Source organism: Ammospiza nelsoni, chromosome 16 (genome assembly GCF_027579445.1).
Source record: "Ammospiza nelsoni isolate bAmmNel1 chromosome 16, bAmmNel1.pri, whole genome shotgun sequence".
NCBI lineage: Eukaryota > Metazoa > Chordata > Aves > Passeriformes > Passerellidae > Ammospiza > Ammospiza nelsoni.
Genome location: NC_080648.1, coordinates 19,219,925 through 19,241,666, shown reverse-complemented (window position 1 = coordinate 19,241,666; position 21,742 = coordinate 19,219,925). Strand labels below are relative to the sequence as shown.

General features: G+C 42.6%; 2 protein-coding genes across 4 annotated transcripts in view; both read left to right on the top strand.

Moving 5' to 3' along the window:
* Window positions 1-152: 152 nt before the first annotated feature.
* CDC23 (cell division cycle 23) lies at window positions 153-9,225 on the top strand. 2 transcript variants are annotated; one of them, XM_059483457.1, is made up of 16 exons: window positions 153-283; window positions 749-821; window positions 1,703-1,840; window positions 2,112-2,154; window positions 2,516-2,621; window positions 2,708-2,840; window positions 3,801-3,978; window positions 4,065-4,162; window positions 4,378-4,459; window positions 5,126-5,195; window positions 5,325-5,444; window positions 5,794-5,869; window positions 6,145-6,206; window positions 7,051-7,129; window positions 7,228-7,347; window positions 8,217-9,225. In XM_059483457.1, exons 1-16 carry the CDS (start codon window positions 156-158, stop codon window positions 8,385-8,387), a joined length of 1,677 nt encoding a protein of 558 aa, XP_059339440.1. In that variant the 5' UTR covers window positions 153-155; the 3' UTR covers window positions 8,388-9,225. The 2 variants fall into 2 exon arrangements, with proteins under 2 accessions (XP_059339440.1, XP_059339439.1); XM_059483456.1 differs by having other exon boundaries at window positions 5,042-5,195.
* A 908-nt stretch (window positions 9,226-10,133) lies between these two features.
* The window catches only part of JAKMIP2 (janus kinase and microtubule interacting protein 2), a 38,836-nt gene continuing 27,227 nt past the window's right edge, over window positions 10,134-21,742 (top strand). For both annotated transcript variants that reach the window (XM_059483615.1, XM_059483617.1), the window contains exons 1-3: window positions 10,134-10,252; window positions 20,114-20,377; window positions 20,982-21,479. In XM_059483615.1, the coding sequence (XP_059339598.1) occupies window positions 20,249-20,377; window positions 20,982-21,479 (627 nt within the window). In that variant the 5' untranslated portion in view covers window positions 10,134-10,252; window positions 20,114-20,248. The remainder of the gene's footprint in view (window positions 10,253-20,113; window positions 20,378-20,981; window positions 21,480-21,742) is intronic.

The following is a 21,742-nucleotide window of genomic DNA, read 5'->3' as shown; positions in this document are numbered from 1 at the left end:
GGAGCGCAGTGCTCGAGGCTTTGATTGGCCGGGCCGGCAGGCGGGCACGCAGTGTGCGGGGCTGCGATTGGCCAAAACGGCGGACGGGACTGTGATTGGTCGGGCTGGCTAGTGGGCACGCAGTGTGCGGGGCTGTGATTGGCCGGGCTGGCGCGATGGCGGCGGGGGCAATGGTGGCGGCGGCGGGCGGCAGCGACTTCTCGGATCTGCGGGAGATCAAGAAGCAGCTGTTGAGCGTGGCGGAGCGGAGCCGCGAGCGCGGGCTGCAGCACAGCGGGAAGTGGTGAGCGGGGCCGGGCACAGCTCGGCGGACCCCGGGCTAACGTTCTGTGCCGGGAGGGAGGATGGGACGGAGCTAGGTTTGTTTCGTCTCGACAAGAGGAGGCTCGTGGGTACCTCATCGTTTTTTGCAACTCCCTGAAAGGAGTTCTCAGTGAGGCGGGAGCCAGTCTCTTCTGCTGTGCCGGCGGGGAGGGGACCAGAGGAAATGGCCCTGAGTTGAGATAGGGGAGATTCGATAAGATATTGGAAAATGTTTTTTGAATGTTCAGGTGGTCAGGCACTGAAATAGGTTTCTCAGGGAGGTGGTGGAGTCACTGGAGGTTCTTAAGAGGTGTCTGCATCTGGCGCTAGATGATGTGGTTTAGCGATTACACTGGTAGTGCTGGGCCGACGGTTGGACCTGGTGATCTCACAGGTCTCCTCCAACCTCGATGATTCAATAATCCTACTGCTCTCTTTCCCTCAGGGCTGCTGAACTTGCATTCGCCCTGGAGCCACTGCCACTGAGCGAGCTGCCGCCTCCGCCCGTGCTCACCGAGGTACGGGCCCAGGCTGTGCTTGGGGGGAAGTGGCTGTGAGCCCTAGAAGGTCTTGCAGCTCGTGTGGGTGGGCTGTTTAATCTTAACTGTGGAGGAAAATACGTGATTGCAATCTTCCAAATCCCACGAGCGGGATCAGCGCTGAGCTCCGATCTTGCCATTGTGCTGGGAACATCCTTTCCATAGTGTGTTCAACAGGGCCAGAGAGCTTAATGTGCTTTCCCAGATGAAGGCATTATCTGTTGCTGTGTCCTAAATGAAGCACTCTGTGAGCCAAATTTGAAATCATATGCCTGCTAGTTTATTTTTATTCCTCTTTACTGAGGTCAAAATTTATTTTAATACCAATTATGTTTTGCCATTAAACTTGTGCTTGCTAAGGCACAAGAGAAACAAGTTGTGTCTCAATCCCCACCTCTGTAGGAATACAGTAGAACTCAGGGGTGTGTGTCCTGGTGAGTTATAGAAGTGTAACAAGTCATAAATGCATTTCAAGGTATAATTACCAAGGAAGTGTTCTCTTGTATGTTAGCAGATTAATATTCTCTTATGTGGAATTCCTGAGTAGATTTCTTGTTTATGGTTTTTCATACCAATTGAACAGCTAAGCCTTGCCTTCTGGCAGCTTGCCACAATTTGTTTCTGAAATCTCACCATTTATTTTAAATGTTCTTAAATAGTCTGTACTTGTTATTTGAGAACTCTAGAATCGGATCATGTGAGGGAGTGGAGGAACTTTTCTGATACTACTGAAACCATCTCTAAAGGGACAAACTACATTTTTAGCTTTTGGAGCAATTTCACTGCTATGTTTGTAACTGTGATTTTCCTAAAGTATGTCAGAGCTTCTTGGGTCTTAAAACTCTTGTGTGTCCCTGCAGGAGGATGCTCGTGATCTGGATGCCTACACGTTGGCCAAGTCTTACTTTGATCTCAAGGAATATGACAGGGCTGCCTACTTTTTACAGGGCTGCAAGAGCCAGAAAGCTTACTTCTTGTACATGTACTCCAGATACCTGGTAAGGTAGAAAAAGGGTTGCCTCCTAGCACTGAACTCCTCTGCTTCCGACCCCTCCCTGGCATATCTTATTTTTTTGCTTATTCTTTTGCTTGGTTCCTAGTGACCACCTTGAAGTCCAAGTTCTGTGTTGGGGTAAAGAAAGATAGAGCTGTTCTTTTCAGAACTGTGCTGTCTGTGAAAACTCAGTTTAAACACTGCTGCAAGTGCTGCAGCAAACACAAGAAAAACACTATTATAATATAATCTTGGATTTTCTTTCTTTTCCACAGTCAGGGGAAAAGAAAAAGGATGATGAGACAGTTGATAGTTTGGGTAAGTCTCTTGTGTCAAGAAATGCATGATGAGATAATGAAGCTTTTGCTGTTGATTCTTCTTGTAACTCATCCTGGGTCTATGGCTTTCCCCTCTATTTTTTGGATAATAGGTTCTGTAACATTATTTCTTTCTTTCTCTTTCAATTCATTGGCTTAATTACAGGTTGCAGATTTTCATCTCTGAGGGGTCCTCTTTTAAACTGGGTGACCAGACTAAGCAATTTTCTTTAAAATGGGGAACATAAACACAGGCTGGGAAGCCGTCATGTCAGTGATAATTCTGACTGTACTCTAGACTTGGCATTGCTGTGGTGAGACTCCTTATTGAAAGCTAGCTGTGTGACTTTCTCTTCATGTAGGACCTCTGGAAAAAGGACAGGTGAAAAATGAAGCTCTACGAGAATTGAGAGTTGAGCTCAGCAAGAAACACAAGGCACAGGAACTGGATGGATTTGGCCTTTATCTGTAAGTGTTGGCACGTATTTCTTAAATATTTGTGTGGATATGCAGAATTGCATGATTCTTGTCAACCTGATACTTTTTTTTTGCAGGTATGGTGTTGTGTTGCGGAAACTGGACCTGGTGAAAGAAGCAATAGATGTGTTTGTTGAAGCTGCTCATGTTCTGCCTTTGCACTGGGGAGCTTGGCTGGAACTTTGCAACTTGATTACAGATAAAGAGATGGTAAAACTTTGGAGATACCAAGATGTGGTAACAAAGCTCAAGAGTTTAGCCTGATTCAGTGACCAGTGTTTCTGTTTCCACAAGATTGATGTTGCCCACTGCTTCATTCTGTGAGACACTGTCAGGCAAGGCAATCCATGACTGTAAATTATGTTGTAAAATCCTCTTTATCTTAAATAGCTTGTTGTGCTGTAGCTTGAAAATCTTATACAGGCACGACTAATTTCTTATCATTCCCCCACAAAGTGGTTTAAGAAATTTCCAATTAATGTATTTTTGGAAGCAATTGTCACTGTCAGGAGTTATCATCTTGTCACATGAAGGAGATCCTCCTAAGAGGTGTGCCTTTTTTATTTTTTATTAATCTGATTCTAATTCCTCAGTTATTGAGCACTTCTCATAGCTTGAAAGGATATATAGAATTGCTACGTTCAAAGCTGAAAAGATAATGTACAAAGCCACATAGGAGGTGAATTGTATCAGGGAAACTAACTTCAGATATAAAACCAAAATAGATTATTTTTCTTTCTGTATGGAATTTGAGTCCACTTCTGGAATTCTTCAGTAAATTCTGAATGATGAAGTATTTAAAACAGTACTTAAAAAATATTTTAAAAAGTGATGGAGAAGAGTGTTACCAATTTGTGGAAAAAGGAAGTGCAGTTTTGTTACATAATTTTGAGTCTGCTTACATGGTTCATTGAAATTAGTGTTACGATATTGATGTTTAAACATAGGAAGAAAGTCTGAATTTAATAGCTTCAGCAAGAGCCAGGTAATGTCATATTTGAAGGCAATTTCTTCCCTGATTGACCAAATGGGTTTAAGAAAGCGACTGCAGGAAGGCCTCCTACCTCAGGACCATCTACTAAGTCATTGGAGGGAAGATAATGGATTCTTTGCGATGTGTATCTTGTAGAATACTTCTGATTGTCATCTCTTTTCTTTGATTCTTGCTAGCTGAAGTTCCTGTCCTTGCCAGATACATGGATGAAAGAGTTCTTTCTTGCACACATTTATACAGAGCTGCAGCTGATAGAGGAAGCTCTACAGAAGTATCAGTCTCTCATTGATGCAGGATTTTCCAAAAGCACTTATATAATTTCTCAGATTGCAGTTGCCTACCACAATATAAGAGGTCAGTGACACTAAGTGGGAATGACCCCCTTAATGCAAACTGGGCATTTATAGTTGTTGATGTCCCATATGCTGTTCTTTCATCAGATATTGACAAAGCTTTATCGATCTTTAATGAGCTAAGGAAACAAGATCCTTACAGGATAGAAAACATGGACACTTTCTCCAACTTACTCTATGTAAGGGTAAGCATTCTTCCTGTGGCCTGTTGGTGATGGTGTTTGTTGGAGGTATGTTAAACATTGGCGAAGCAGCTGGTGGTGTCTGGCCTCTCTGAATACTTGCTCTCCTCTTCCCAACTCCATGGAAGAGAGGCACTGTATGCATTGCCAATTGTTTACTGCAATTTCTTTCAAAGCATAATGTGCTCTCTCATTACTTGATTCTTTTGTTCCACTAGGGCATGAAGCCTGAGTTGAGCTACCTGGCTCATAATCTCTGTGAGATAGACAAGTACCGTGTTGAGACCTGCTGTGTAATTGGTGAGAGCCAATTCTGTAACATGTTGTTTTTACATCTTATTTTGCTGCATGTAGGCTGTGTGAGGGAATCTTGGAAACACTTGTGGAAGTGATAAGCTGGCAAGGCAATTAAAATCGACGCTTTTTGAATTTGGATTCAGGCAGCCTGAAAAGCAGACAAAATGACAGAGTACCCTTTTCCCTTATTTCTCTCTGAAGGCTGCTGTAATAGTACTGGGGTAGAAAGTAGACCCATGTACCTAAAAATCCCTTTATAGTCTTCAAACTCCAGTAGAAATAGTTGTGTGTCAGGAGCAGGAAATTGATTTCTTAGATCATGACGCTCCAAGGCGGTGGAATTATAAATGGATTGGTTGGTACAGCTGGAAAAGGATTGACCAGAAGACTGGTGAACAGAGTGCTATTAGGTCTCTTGAGGTTTAAATTAGTTTTGTCTTTATGAGGACTCTTTTAAAATTTGTTAGGAGGTAGTAGATAATACACATTACATCATTTTTTCTACTTCTCTATCGGTGTTGGCTTTTTTTGTTGGTTGGTTGTGGGTTTTTAAAAATTATTTAAATATTATGCCTTTTACTTTAGGAAATTATTATAGCTTGCGTTCCCAGCATGAAAAAGCAGCACTCTATTTCCAGAGGGCCTTGAAACTGAATCCTCGTTATCTAGGAGCCTGGACACTTATGGGACATGAGTATATGGAGATGAAGAACACATCTGCAGCTATCCAGGCTTATAGGTACCGCTCATGTACTGCGCAAAATTGTGTTTGCTTCTGAAGTAGTATCTTCTATTTTTTCTTAGTGTTTTTGCTGGTCTTGGTTTTGATCCTGAATTTCTGTCTAGTTCATCTCCTTTTCATTGACAGGCATGCAATAGAGGTGAACAAAAGGGACTACAGAGCGTGGTATGGCTTGGGGCAAACCTATGAAATCCTCAAAATGCCATTTTACTGTCTCTACTACTACCGACGGGCCCACCAGCTCAGGTAGAGTTGAGAATGGAGCCGTGTTTTTTGGTCTTCATTCTGACCTGGTTGATTCTGGCTAAGGAATTTACATGCAAGAACTAAGTTGGGGAAGGAATAAAACATCTATGCTTTGTGATGTGTGCGGTCCCACTGTTCTAAATCCTTTTAGTTGTGTTAACTGTTAACAAAAGCTTTGTCAGTTAAATGTTGAGGGTGACTGGTCAGGAGTAAGAGTGATGCTTTATGCAAAAGGATGACAGACTGCCAGACGTAGATTATTTTTTTCCCTTGACCAACCCCCATCTTCCCCTCACTCTGAGATCAGCTGGCAGTCCATTAAACTACCTGAAGAATTGCTCTTTTACAGACCAAATGACTCTCGTATGCTGGTTGCTCTAGGAGAATGCTATGAGAAACTCAATCAGTTGGTGGAAGCTAAGAAGGTGAGAACTGATGTGTAAGACTAGGGTGTCTTGCAGAACATTGGGTGAAATTGCAGCAAAATTGTATAGCTAGTGCTACCTAAACTCATTGGCAGTTACAGTTGGGGAAGTACTGCTGCAGTATAACTAGAGCAGCTGATAAATAAGAAGTGGTCTACAGATACATGCCCTTTTTGCTGACAATCCCTGTAATTTTTTGTTTCTGATTTGCATGCTGGAGTCATGAACTGGACTAATTTTTGTGGCATGCTTCACTGACTTTCCTTCCTTGACAGTGCTATTGGAGAGCTTATGCTGTGGGAGATGTGGAGAAAATGGCACTTGTGAAACTCGCCAAGTGAGTATGTACCCTCACTGAACTGTCACGGTTGTGTTGAATGCAAGTCACACTTTGATACCTAATGATAAAATACAGAATGTAAACAAGTGGAATTGCTGCTAGCTAATATTACTTTTGGAGCTGTGTAAGAATTGGTATCTTTAGGGCTGTAGTGACTGCAAATTTTGGTGTCCAGCTTTATCTTTGTTTCCATCAGGATAACTAGAGAGAATGATAGCATTATGTGGGTTGCAAATGACTTCTGAACCTTAGGTGTTTTGAGCATGTAGTACTAGCAATTGTATTTGTTGTATTGCAACTTAAAGCAGACCATGACAGTACATGATGTATAAAATTGTAGCTTGGTTTTATTTTTCCTTTCTAGTATATAGCTGTGACATTGAAAGAGGTCTAATGTGAATACTGTGACATCAGCACTAATTTTGTTTTGGTGGGGATAAAGCAGTATGAAGTGGGAAAAGCGAAGAGGGGGGAAAAAAGGGGGCAAATGAAAAGTGAAACTGCTGTACAAATTTGGATTGTAGCAGGGGAAGAAGGAGCACTGGAGGAAATAGTGAGTAAGTAGAATGGCAAAGGTCTGTTAAAAGGTTTAAAATGCAACAGAATATACAAAGGCTTCTAGCTGTCTAGTCACTATCTGACTGCCTCTCTGTCTGTCAGCATGAATGCAAACTGGATCATCTCCTTCCACAAGGGGTTGTACATGTTGCATGTCCTGCAAATTCTGAAGGAAAGGACCTGGCTTTAGTCCAGGTCAGGGTGAGCAGGTACATTCTTACAGACCAAGAAGGTCTTCAACAGGGCAGCCTTGTTCCAGTGACCCACTTTTTTCCTTTTGTAGGTTGCATGAACAGCTGAATGAATCTGAACAGGCAGCTCAGTGCTACATCAAATACATCCAGGATATCTATTCCTGTGGGGTAAGAAGATAGCTTGGGAATAAAAGGAGAAGTTAACATGGTATACAGCTACTTAGGAAGGCACTTAAAAATGGTGTTTTATACCCCACTCACTGTAGGAGGTAGTGGAGCACCTGGAGGTCAGTACTGCATTTCGTTACCTTGCCCAGTACTACTTCAAATGTAAGCTTTGGGATGAAGCCTCAGCATGTGCTCAGAAATGCTGTGCCTTCAATGATGTGAGTACCTGCGCAGTCTTTAGTGCTTCTTTCTTAAGGGATCTATGACCTTGATCTTGGCTCCCCTCAGAGTGGAAGGAGTCTTCTATGAATAAGGGCTGTCTGCCATACAAGTTGCATCCTGAATGGTGGTTGTTATCTATGCCTGATCAGTTATGCTGAGTATGTTTGATAAAAGTCATGGAATGTGGTATAGATAGTGAAACTGAACCATACCTCATTGGAATTCACTAAGTAAAAGAATTTGAAGCTTCAAATGGCAGTCTTAAAGCTGCTAAAAATATTGGTGTTGAGGTAGTGGAATGGTCACAAACTCCCACACACTGTGTAGTGGTGGTACTTTCAAAACTTTTTTCCTCATCTTCTTTGTGTAGACGGTGCAGAGAGTATAATAGTACTTGGGTTTTGTGTGCAGCTTCATACTCTGTGATGTTATGTATCTGTAAGTGGGCAGTTTGGGATTTTTAATTTCAGCCTAGCGGTAGACACTAACCATGAGTGCAGGGTGTTTGGCTTATCCTTGACAAAGCTGCCTGGAGCTCTCTCCAACCTGAGTTCACCTTATTCAAAGTTTTCCCAATCTACTTGCTGGAATATTTAGACAGCTTCAGTGGTTGGTGGTTCTGTTCTCTGAAATACCCAAGAAACACACCAATCAGGAGTAAAAGGAGGAAAGACTAAAATGAAAAAAAGTGACTTACCTTAACATTTCTAAGGAGCAGAAGAAAAAAGAGTTGAGAATGGCTTTTATAGCTTGTAGCTTTACAGAATGACAAGCTGCTTTAAGTTACACTGCTTACATACTGAATTTGACCCAGAAACCATCCATTCATAGTTGTACTGTTCTGTTTTCTACAAATTAATTTCAGACTAGAGAAGAAGGAAAAGCCCTGCTGCGCCAGATCTTACAGCTTCGCAACCAAGGAGAAACATCATCCACAGATGTTGCCGCTCCCTTTTTCCTTCCGGCATCATTGTCAGCCAACAACACTCCCACACGTCGTGTCTCCCCCCTCAATCTGTCTTCTGTAACTCCATGAACAATTCTGATACTTCTAACTTGTGCATTGGATGTGACATTGCAAGTGGGACATGCAACCACTTCTTTCTAGGGAAATTCCTCCTTTTGTTGTTGCCCTCCCATAAAGGGAAGGAGTTAGCAGAGTCCACAGCTGAAGAGAGACGGGCCCCAACAGGGAAAGGGGAGCCTGATGTCAAAGTGCCTGTGCTGCAATGTGAGAACCTGCTCTACTTCTCACCAAGTCATTCCAGTCAGAGGGCAGACATGTCCCACTACACAGGACTGCTAAGTGAGGCATTTGGAAGAGCTGTCTGCTTGAGTTAAAATACATTTTAAGTTTGATTCTGCCAGGTTACCTCTGGTCTTTACTGCACTTCTTTGGAGGACCTCTTAGTGGTATCACTGCTGTCTTCATCAGAAACTATTACCCATCTGTCTACGTAATGATTTTTGCTTGTCTTGAACTACACAGCAGTAGAAGAGGCACTTAGAGATAGGTCCCATGGGTATGTTAAAGGTTTGGTAAATGTCAGAGGAATCCCAAGTAGCCTCAGGTGACAGCTGTCTGAGTTCTCACTGTAGATCTGATGGATAGTTTTGTCTTTCAGTAGAAAAGCAGTTGGGATAGCACAATTGAAAAATAATGAAGTTACAGTTCTTGGGCTTTATGGTTCAGGTTCCATGTGTACTGTAGCGATGGAATCAAATGAACTAAAATGGATCATTTTGTTAAGAAGGCAAAAAGATAGTTATGCCTTTGTTTCAGAATTTATAGCCTATAAATTTACAGCCACACCCCTATGTCTGTGGCATGACTTTAAATGAAGGACAAAGCATTTATAAACCCTTCCCATTTAGCCATAGCTTCCTGTGTTTCATGAGACCAGTTGTACAGGTGGGCACATCAGGAAACCTGGGTCACAGCCCTGGGCTCTCTGTACAATGCATTTGCTACATTTCCATGGAGCAGAGGGAACCCATGTTCTTAGTTCTGGGCATCTCTAGAAATTACTGTCCTATGTTCCATAGTATCCATTCAACAACCATTTCTACTGCAGATGGTTTTCAACAGTGAAACTGGATCGTGATGTATTTTTCCAAGAACTCTGCTAATTCCATGCAAACCTGAGGATATCAGTGAGACCATTTATAAAATTGTTGTCACTAGGGTACTGGAACAATCAAGCAAATTGTGCTTGATAAACTTGGTACTGCCTCTCTGCGTGGGGATTAATGTGCTGGTGGATAAACGAAGAGTGACTCGTGTCATTTACTTGTGATTGTGCAAAGCGTTTGATACTGTGGCTTCCAGACAGTGTCCTTGTCTCTAAGCTGGAAAGACATGGATTGGATAGGTGGACCCCAGGGTGACGAAGGTCACACTCCCCACTATAGTGGCCATTGACGTGCTGTCCAAATGGAGACTAGTGATGAGGTGTGTCCCTCGGAAGTCGCAAGGCCTGGGGCGAGCTCCAGCTTGAGGCCACGGAGCCTCCGGACCCCTCGAGTCACTGTGGTCCGAGGGCGGTGGTCCGAGGGCGGCGGCCCTTCGCCCTCAGAGGCTGGCTTGTTGGGGCCCCGCCGCCAGGCAGTGCTGAGGGAGCCGGGCGCCGCTGGCACCCCTCAGCCGGGCGGGCCGCGCTCCCCGCGGCGCTGCCTGCGCTGCCGGGGCGCAGCTGCGGCGGGGCGGGCGGGGCTGCCGCAGCCCCGGACCGGCAGCGCAGCCTCGGCCGCGGGGCGGCGGCGGCGGGGCGGGCGCGCGCCCTCAGCGCCGGCGCGCAGGAGGCGGCGGGGCCGGTGCGGGCGCTGGAGCCGCCGCGGCGGCAGGAAGATGGATGCGCCGTGCTCGTGCCTCGCCGCTCGGCGTCTTTCCTTGGCGGCACGGTGAGCGGCGGCAGCGGCCGAGAGGGTCGCCCGAGGTGCCCGCGGCGGTAGAACAATGACCGGCCGGCTGCGGGCCCCGGGGCGGCGGCGCGGATGGAGGTGATGGACGGGAGGGGAGCGCGAGCGGGAGCCAGCGGTGATGGAGAGGAGATGGCGGGAGAGGTGTGGCAGGCGCAGCCCGCAGCCGCCTCAGCCTCCCGCCGGCCCTGCACCATTGTATGCCCGCCGGTCATTGTCCGCCCGAAGCGAGCGCGGCGCGCTGGGTGCGGCGGCTGGTGAAGGGAAGGGAAGGGAAGGGAAGGGAAGGGAAGGGAAGGGAAGGGAAGGGAAGGGAAGGGAAGGGAAGGGAAGGGAAGGGATGCTCCAGGGCTGGGGGCGTTCGGCGGAGCCCGGGCTGGGCCTCGGCGCCGCGGGGGAGCCCGAGCGGAGCGAGGCCAGCGCGGCCCTTCAGGCGCTCCCTGCGCTCGCTTCCACTCGCGATGCCTCTGTGCCCGCTCCACCGCTCCCACGGCGGTACGCAAGGCTTCCAGCCCAGCAGAATGTTCATAATTGCACCTGTACGTGTCCTGGGCTGTCAGGGCTGGCGTGTCTATGTGTGAGAAGGCATGCTGTCTTGCAAACACCGACCCTGCAGAGTGCATCTCTTTGTACATGCAACGCATGCCTTTTTCACAGCTACTGATGGAGGAAACCTGCCTCTTGGACTGGTGTGCAATTTATGCTTAAATTACTGGATTGCCATTCCTCAGTTTCATTTTGGCCACTTGCGACAGATCTAGAGCCTACGTTTGAGTTACCTTATGACACTAAATACTCATTTTATACTAGTTTCTGCTTTTTGCTGAGAATGCAAATAAAAAATGCTGCTCATACCTTATAGGTTGGGAACATTGAAACATATTTTTAAAAATTTTTTTGACCTCTTGCAAGAAAAAAACCCCAGAGCTGCATTTTTAAAAAACATTTGCATTCTGATGCTGTCCTGTGCCTAACCTGTAAAGTGACATGTTGGACTCCCATTCTCAACATCTCTGATTTGCTGGGTCAGATTCTGCCGTGGTGCAGGTATCATGCTTGACCTAAGCATCAAGGTAGCCTATCAGGAGAATGTTTTGTTCCTTTTCAGGCAGTAATGTGAGGTTTATTGCTTCTGCTCTGACTCAGGTTTTGTTTCTATTGATCTGGCCTACTGCTCTGCATAGGAATTTAAAACCCAGGGCTGCTGTGCTGTAAATGGTACTCAACGTGGCTCAGACAGAACACCTGCTGATTTAAAAAGGTTTTCTAGGAATGGGTATGATTTTGGTGAAATCTGGGAGTGGTGAGACAGTCACTGTTGAACAGGGCACAAGACACAAGTACTCCGTCAGTACTTCTGTATCAATTAAAAGATGCCATGGGCACCTCAATGCAAGGACATCAAACTCTTGAGAGTGGATCCAGAGCAGGCATGGGGAAAAGGCTTCAGGACAAGGATTAGAAGGAGCAGCTGAGGTCACTTGTTTTGTTTAGCTTAGAGAAAAGAAGGCTGAGGGGTGACCCCATCACAGTCTGTAGCTTTCTCAAGGGGGTCAGCAGATGGGGAGGTGCTGATCTCCTCTCTCTGGTGACCAGCAGTAGGACACAAGGAAATGGAATGAAGCTGCATCAGGGGAGGTTCAGACTGTACAGTAGTATCTGCTTCACTGGGAGGGTGGCTGGGTACTGGAACAGACTTTCCAGGGAAGCGGTCAGGGCACTAAACCTGTCAAACACCATCTGAATGATGCTCTTAGTCATGTGGTTCAGTATTAAGTGGTCCTGTGAGAAGCAGGGAATTTGACTCAGTGGTTCTTATGGGTATCTTCCAATTTGAGATACTCGGTGATTCTACTCAAGCTCTGTGGTTTGAGCCAGTTCCACCTTTGCTTCTACAGGAAGCAAAATCCCAAGGAGAAGCCTCAGGGAGGAAAGGCTGGAAAGTTTTTGCTGGGATTTCCATAGGAGTTACCCAGAAGCTGTTGGTGGATTGCTCCTTTGACTTTGTCTGTTTCCCAGAACTGTGGCAGTTTGGTGGTCTGCTGAGATTCCCTGCTTTGTCAGCAGAACTCCTAGCAGAAAGGAGTAGACTGTCAGTGTCATACTGCAACCTCTCTGACTTCCTGCTCTCTGACTGACTCTTTTGGTAGTGCCTAAGATAGAGAAATATAGCTCTCACCTTGGAGATGGTTTTGAGCCAGGTATTTCCAGTGTCCTCTCCAAGCCTAAGTTCAAGCTCTGTGATACTGCTAATGCATTGACTCTGCCTCCTTTCTGAGAACCTTGCCACTGTACTTTTCAGTGGCTTTTGATAATCCTTCTGCTTTCAGAGGCCATTCCCAGCTAAATAATCTTCTGTGTAAGAGCTTTGGTATCCTGCACATTAAGAATTGAACATAAGGTGGGTCTTCTGTATGTATGGTTATGTATGGTTGTGTATGGTTGTATTTTATGGAGGTGATTGGCTATTTTAATTGGTAAATATATGCTGGGTTCTGGTAGACTTTTTACTTTCAAGACTTCAATGTAGCTGTAAAGATGCTGCATAAGTTCTCTGTCATTACAAAGCATAAGTGACCTCAGAGTATTCAAGTCAGGAAAATGCTGTGAAATGTAACTGTAGAATGATGCCCAGAATAATTTTCAATGTTGATCTCTAATAATTAATGTAATAGTTGGTACTGTGGTTTAGAAAGTTACAAAAATAGTCCTCCAACTATAACAAAGGTGTGGGGATGGATTCCACTGCTGTAAGGCTGGTATAACTCAGATGTAGCTTGAGCAGTTGAAATCCAAGTAGTTTGTTAATTATAACCTCTGGGGTTTTCCTCTCTTCTTTTTAACCAAACTGTGAGAGCCTGAAGATGCTTTCACTACTCAGTCATGGTAATTTTTAATAGTGGTAAATATTTTGCTTTCTATTGGCTTTGTGAAGTTGTGAGGCAGCAAAATAACCCTTGCCAGATGCCTGAATTTTGAATTACTTTCCAGTGATGTTGTATCTTCTACATCCATCAGATTTCTCTTTAGTCTTTGTGCATGGCAGTGCAATATTTGTACTACAAGACTGCAAACCAAATGTTCTTGGTTTAAAAACCAAATTTTAAATATTATTTCTTAATAATCTATATTAATATATATTATTATATATTAATATTATTTGCTTGAATTTATAATTACATGTTTGCATTATGTGTTTTGAAATCAATAGCTTCCAAGCAGGTAACATCTTCAAAGCTCCTCTATGAATCTATATTCCTTCAAGGTCGGGTCTTTGTCAGATTATAGCAAATTTATCTTCCCATCTTCAGAGATGGATTCCTGCTTCCTTCTCTTTATAGATCTGTGCAAAGCATCTGTACAGTTCTCTGTCATCAGCTCTCAAAATCCAGAATCTATGAGGGTAGAAAAACGTAATTTTGGTAGTACTTCTAGTTTCTGTATCTTTAAAGTCTGTTTGAATTTCTCCTTTAAAATATGAGGACTAGAAATCTTTGCTTCAGGAGGTAGGGCTCTAAATAGAAAATTTAACAGCATGCTAGAAGAACCATGAGAAAGCTCTGTGGTGTGGCCACACTGAACACTGTCAGGTCAAATGAGTGTAAACACAGCTTCTTTGGAAATGACACAGCAGTGTGGATCATAGTCTGCAGTTTGGTCTCTGAAACATCCAATGAACTGGAAACGAAAAATAAAACATGGAGTATTTTCAGGAACATGGGCTTTCAGTTCTTCTCGCTAGAAGTGGTGATGCTGTATGGTTTGCTTGCCATGCATTTGGATCACTGTGTGTTGCTGAGAAACCATCACTCATCCTGTAAACTTTAGGATCCCTGCTTTCTCTGGAAGATCGTACTTGGACATCACATTTTCCTGTGTTGAACAGTGTGCGTCAGCCATGGTCACAAGAGAGGCAAAGTGAACTGATGTATGTCACCATCCACACAGTGGCATTTCACCAGAGGCACACAAGTGCAGCACACACTTTAGTACACAGCTATGCAGTGAAACCTTCTTAGTTAAATTTAACAAATACCAACAAATAAGGAATGTAAATGAAGATTAGATAGACTACAGTTCTTTTTCTAACTTTGGATTAAATGTACTCTAATAAATAATAAAGCAGACTGATTGCTTGAGAAAATTGACTTGACTCAGTGCTTGAGAAAATGGTTAGGCTAGAAGAGCTAGTCTAGTATGGCAGATCTTTTAGTTAAAAATGATAATACAAAGTATATAAGCATCTCAGATTATTTTATAAAAAATAATGAATTATTTGAATTAATTGAGGGCAGCTGATGCTAAAATGCATGTTGGCTCACATTTTTATTTTGTGCATTTCTTCCATCTCTATCCAGAAGGTAATATCTTCATCCCATACTCCATTTCTCAAGCTATAAGTTTATTTTTTGAAATTGCATATTACAATACTCCTTAAAGTGCTTAAGGGAAGGACCTGTTAAGCCTTACGTTGCATGGATTGTAAACAAAGAGCCTAAATAACATGGAAATTAAAACTGAAAAAAAGAAAAAACAGTTGTTGAAAATCGCATTGAGGTACCAGGTGGTTTAGGGTAACAGTAATGAGTGAGCATATAAAGTTGTGAGAAATGGTAGAGTCAGGGCTTCTGGATTTTTTTTCCCCTGTATGTGCGCTGGTTTGCTAATATTCACTAAGCTGATTTTTTTTGTGGGTGCAGAAATACTTTTAATTTTTCATTTCTATAATGTAAGCAAAATACTAAGAACTCTAAATGTTACACGTGATAGAAATGAATGAGAATCAATACTGTACTGTTTGGCATGTATTTGGGGGTAGACATGGTGTACAAAAATTATGAAAAGACTTATAATGATGTTAATACATAACATGCACTTAGATTTTCATGAACATGAATGTGATTTTTGTTTTATGTTCTGTAATTTGTAGGTAAGTCCTTGGTTTTTTTTTTCCCTGTATTTATTTGTACTTAATATTTAGGGTTCTGTAAGATGCTCTATTCCATCTCTGTGCATTGGTGAGGAACAAAATGAGATGCAGGCATTTTTTTGAGAATCTGCCTAATTTAATGTAGCCCTTAATAATATCCCCTTTTCATGTGCCCTCTCTGACAGGAAATTGTGCTCAGTTACAATAAGTCTTAGGCAAACAAAGAGTATGTGGGGACTGTTGCACTGGAAAAAGATTGGATTATTTACATCTGAAAGAATAATTGTGCTGGTTACTGTTTGGTAGCTTATAACTTAAGGAAAGACTCCGTAATTAATTAGGAAGCGCTTTCAGGAATAAATCTCTTAAGTTTTGTGTTTGTCCAGTACCTGTTTCAGAGGCACACTGGAGAGCTGACAAACATCTGTGCCTTTGCTGTGGTTCATCCCTTCCCCAGCTATGTCCAGCCAGGCTGCTTGCAGATCCCTTCTGCGTTATGTCACGGATTTTTGTGGGCTGCAGCGTGACCTACATGTTGCTGTTGCCTTGGAATATGCGGTGGGTGTCTGTGACCAGCATGGTAGCCTATGTTAGGTGAACTCAATGAGGATTTAAGCATTGTCCTTGGAAATTTATTTGAAATTATATACAATAGCTTAATGCTCATTCAGATCTCTCTGAAATTGCTATAGAATATTTTTCTGGTTTCAGCCTTAATAAGAAACTGCACGTTCTCCTGAATGCCTTATAATTGGAATGTCTTAATTTTTTTTGTGCTTTGTCACATCATGCATCTCAGCTGGATCTAGTGACCAGCATCTCAGCTGGATCTAGTGGGTGGTGTTTCATGCTTACGCCTTTTCCAGCTGAGAAATCAGTTCATCACCTACTTATATGGGAGGAGAGTGCTGCTGCCCTGGTCATCATAATACAAATGGAAGCTGGTGCTTTCATTTATAAAGCAGCTGTAAAATCATCCTGTAAATTTTCAGGGGTACTTTTTAAATAGTAAAGTGTAAGGACAAATTCTACATTTAACATGAGTTTCATTTTATTCTAGTTGTTTATTTTTCAAGTTCTGTTCGTCCCATTATGAGCAGAGCTACCTAAGTCAGCATGTATGATACTATATGGTATGTTTTAATTTGGATTGTTTTGTTGGGAAACAGGCAAAGCATGACGGGTACTTTTTTGTCAGCTGAGCTGTGACACTGGTGGAAAAGATTTCTGTTCTTTCAGACCATTCTTAAAGAGTTCACAGCCTGTAGGGATGACAAAGGAACATATCTTTCCTCATATGATAGAAGGGTAAGATTCACAACAATTTGCAAATGAGAAAAAACTATTGCTTGTAATGTTTTTATTTTTAGAGGTATTTTGAGTCTAAAAGATGTATAGAAATGACTAATTAGAAGACGTGTTTAGATTTCTGCTAGAAAGTTAATGTGAAGAGATAAACTGCTAGTTTTGATCTTGCTGAACTTCCCTGGTAATGGGAACATCCATACTCTTTTCACAGAAAATGGAAGAAAAAGGCAAGAGGGATACAGGACACATGAAATTAGAGCAATGTGTACATGAGGTTCTTTAAGGCATTGAGAGCAATAGAGTGGGAGAAGAAAATACATTTTTTAAGCTATATTGAACTGCAAGTTGATAAGAAACTGCAAGAAGGTAGTAATCTAGTTGGAAGTAAGGTATTCAAACAAAGAAGACAGTTCATTGTAGAGATAATTGTATTGTTAAAAGTGAATACGGGAGGCCAGAGTACAGATTTTTTTAAAAATCTGATGCGAAACCAATGTCTGTGTTTATCGGCTGTATCAAGACCTGAGGTAAAAATGGCAAAAACTTCCAAAAATAACCTTATTCCTTTAAGTAGAGAAATTACTTAAATATCTGACAATTTTTAGTAGTGAATGTAAGATACCTTCCTCTGGTGTCTGTAAGCCAAGACGTGATCATTCATATAGCCTTAGAAGGAAAAGGAAGGGATTTCAGGAGAAGGATATGGGGCATGGGCTTTCTCTCTGTTGTTTTCTTGTTTATATGCATTTCAATTAAATAAAACAGGGTTTTGTTGGGTTGTTAAAATCGAATCAAGGAGAGGCTGATACAATGAACTCCATGAATTGCAGTGTTTCTCTTCTAGGTGGTACATGTTGTCTGTTGGTTGAATGTGATCCACTTGCATAAAATAATGCGCGAAGTACAAAACCACCAAAATGTTTTGTTAGGCCCCGATCTTGTAGTGAACGGAGCAGGTTGTTAGAGCTTGTCCTTGTTCTGACAATCCTGCCATTCTTAAGTAGAGCCTCCAGTCAGTATGCATTTGCATCTTATGCCGAAAAGTACTGATTCTGAGAAATGTCCACTTGCTTTTAGGATAGGGCAGGATTTTCTTCATCACTGTTAGTGTTCTCTGTGTGCATTGTGTTATGCCAACTTCTAGGAAAATAACTGTGTGAGGAAGAGACAGATGGTATTTTAGCCACAAAATACTAGAATATTGTTTTAACAAATCTGCTTAGCTTTGCTGCGGGTAACAATAATGCTTCTGTACCCTTTTTACTGTTTCCATGGAGTCATCAGCTTGGATAGGGCTTTTTTGGTTCATGTTTTAGAGCAAGGGCCAATGGTAATTTTAGCATGAGCAGCCTAGCAGCACCAGATTCATCGCGTATTCCTTGTGTAGAGCCTCATATCCAAGGGATATTGTGAGCTCAGTTCAGAAGGTATTTTAATATTCCTGAAAATTATTATGGTGTTGATTAGAAATCTAACTAAAATACAGTGATTTTTGTGCAGTCAAAATCAGAGGGTGGTTAGGATTTGTCCTGAAGAGCTGTTTGTCAAGTCTGAGCTGAGTTTTTGGGTTGATGTTGACATGTTGAATTATGATAAAATACTAAAATAATGTAACTCGTGCTTTTAATCACAGTTTTCATTTATTATGTATTTTGTTATGTGTCGTAACACACACAGAATAGTATGCAATAATTAGGGGTTGAATTTTATTCTGAAAAAATGCAAAACATAGATGAAACCTGGTAAATAAAATCCAAAGCAAAGACTTTGGATTTGCCTAGTGGGATTCATTCAAATCCCACTAGGCAAATGAGACAGATTTTGGAGGCACAGGGAGTTGGGTATTCCCACTGTTGCAGTAATGGGATTTAGCGTATGTTGAAATACTATTTCCTTAGAGTATTGCCTATGGCCAGATCAATCAACAAGCGTGAATCCAGTCTGGCTACTGGAATTTCCAACAGGTAAGCATTTTAACTCCTCCTCTAGTTCCAAGGGATTTTCACCATTCTGCGGGAATAGAAAATGCCTCTCTCAGAATTGTTGCAGATTGTTGGCAGAGATGGTGAAGCTCAGAAAGGTCATGAGAATTTGCCAAGGATCAAAAAGCTTCTCATAATACTCTCATCATGCTTGCCACATTCTGAAGTTCTGGTTCTAGAGTGAGGATTGGGATCTAGAGCCACGGTGCTTTGATCAGCGGTTGTGATTTGGAGCATCCCCTCATGTTAGAGTTACCTAACCTGAATCACAGCTCCCTTTTTCTGATGGAGAGTTGGATCAGTGGGTTTCCAAATTAGCATGTTAATTGTTGTCTTGGCAAGAGCTGAAATGCTGGCTCTGGGCTCAGAGAAAAACAAGTTTAGATCGGAGGTTTTGCTTGTTCACATAGGTAAATTCTCTTCGCAGTGGAGCCACTCTTTGAGCAGAACCAAATATCTGAGAGCAAGATGTTGGGAGGAGCACATATATGAGTTAGGGTTTCTATCTGCTCTTGCCCTCAGAAAGCAGAAAATTATAACTGATGTGTGGAAGTTTTTGTTGAGTTAAACATTCTTTCATATTTGGGGGTCTCTTCTGTTTTAACATGGGAAATGATAATTCTATTTATGTTTTGTACCCAAAGCAAATAAAATATAAAAAATTAATGTGCAACCTGACAATAAGGGAGGAAAGCTTGCCTGGAATCTAGCACTGGAGCAATAATTATTATTGCTGGGAAATTTCATCACTACCACTACTACACTGTGCTCTGTCCCATTCTTTGCAGTCTTAATGTTTCAGCGCTTTGCCCATCTCCAAACTGATATACCACATCTCCAAACGTTATTTCAGCTAGGGGCCACAAATGGGAATAATAATGCTATAAAATTAAAATGAATACAGGGATAATGATGATGTTTGTCCAGAATTTTATTTTTTACTGTTCATAACCAGATGTTAAAACCTCAATTGCTAGCCTACAGTGTGATATTGTAATTTCTTGCTTCATTTGTAAATTAGGATCTTAATCTTCCAAAAGGCGTAGGCATTCATTTCTCACTCCATGGGGACAATTTCTAGTGTAAACAGGCCCTTGCATGTTATTAGATTTCTGCTTCCACAGAGACCTGGAATGCTGATTGAGGACTTCACTTGCCTATTCCTCTTGTGACAGATAGTAGCAGTGTTGTGGAGAGTCTTTGAGTTTGGCACAGGATCTTGAACAGGATCAGGGGTTGGCAAGGGGAAGAGAATGATATTGTTGGTAGATTCTTGAGATTAAAGCATCTGGTTTGTGGTTACCTCAGACTGCAAGGATTGGAGTAAATAACCTGTCCCTTCCAGTCTCGTGCTCTCAGTAGCACAATCTTTATGGTAAGTGAACACCTCTCTTCAATGCATGGCGCCCCTTTCTGAGAACAGAAAAGGGCAAGCATGGAATTCCCAAAAGTGTGGCAGGCTGGTGTTCAGAAGCATGACTGTGCTGGGATCTGCCTTGTAGGTTTTCAGGCAAAGATTGCAGTGTTTTGGATATGGGAGCTCTCTGTTGTGTTCTGTAAGCATGTGAGCTGTCCCGATGCAGCATCCGCTGACAGATAATAGTACGTCTTATTTCTTAACAGGGCTTCCAAAGCAGCTGAGTCAAGGACCTTAAGGAATGTCACGCAGTAGTTGCTGACCTAACTGACACTGAAAGGAACAGAAGAAGATGGCAATCCATATTTGAAATAAACGTGTGGACTCTCTGATAAAAAACCATGTCAAAAAAAGGACGGAGCAAGGGCGAAAAGCCTGAGGCACTGATTGTTGCCCTACAGGCTGCCAATGAGGACCTCAGGACCAAGCTAACAGACATTCAAATTGAACTGCATCAGGAGAAATCTAAGGTGAGTGACAGTTCAGTTTTAAATAAAAGTGTTTGCTGAAGAAGGCAAACACGTGGAAAAAATAGTAGCACAGACTTCAGCAGAGGCCACACAACTCTTTCCTAAAAAAAGTGGTCTGATTCTTTACCAACTTAGAACATTTACTATGGATGTCCTATGACTTCTCTGGAAAAGACTCCATTTTACTGAGCTATGAGTTGGAGAAACCTCTGGCCCTCAAATGGAGCAGTATGTGAAAGTTGTAGGAATTTTGCTTTTTCTGAGCCCTCCAATTATCTGGTGAATTTGACTTCTGGGTTAAAAAGCTTTTACACAAATGCACACATATATATGGAGTCTTATTTCTGAAGGAAATATTAAAACTACATGTAGCATCATTGTGTGAGGCAGGACACCTGGAGAAGAGTGAGGTTTTTGTTTGAGTAAAGACAATATAATCTATGTGAATACCTCAGGAGCTGGCCTCTATTTTGTTTTAGGAGTATGGAGGATTGTCTAGGGTCTCAGTGGGGTTTTTCCTCAATTTGACATGGATGTGTCTGGGGGGGCTTGTTTTGATAATGTTACATTGGCAGCAGATGACTTTCATTTTATCTTAATGTAGGTTGCTAAGCTCGAAAGAGAAAAGACTCAAGAAACGAAGCGCATCCGTGAAGTGGAGCAACGCAAGCAGACCGTGCAGATCACAGAGCTAAAAGCCAAACTCCATGAAGAGAAAATGAAGGAGCTGCAGGCGGTGAGGGAGAACCTCATCAAACAGCATGAGCAGGAGATGACGAGAATGGTGAAAGTCCGAGACAGTGAAATCCAGCGCCTGAAGTCGGCGCTGTGCGCACTGCGGGATGGGAGCAGTGATAAAGTACGGACTGCGCTGACCATTGAGGCTCGTGAGGAGGCCAGGAAACAGTTTGACTCTGAGCGCCTTAAGCTTCTGCAGGAAATTACTGAACTGAAGTCTGCCAAAAAGCAGGTGGATGAGGCCCTTAACAATATGATCCAGGCTGACAAGATCAAGGCAGGCGATCTTCGGAGTGAGCATCAGTCCCACCAAGAGGCCATTTCCAAGATCAAATGGGAGAGTGAAAGGGATATTCGACGCCTGGTTAGTAATCAAAACAGTTCATGTGTTCTCTTAGGCCGCACTGAGTTTGCATTTTTTGTCTCTTAGCTCTTTCTGCGTAACAGATCTCTTGCAATGCAACTCACTTTGAAAAAGTTTTACAGATTTTGCACTGTCATTTGTCAGGAATAAATAGATCACAGTGAGTCAGCAATAACACTGTTATGGCAGTTAACAGCTCAGATTAGGAGTGTGGTCTAATCCATGAGGATCTGGCTCTCTGATTTGTTAATACATGCAAGGTG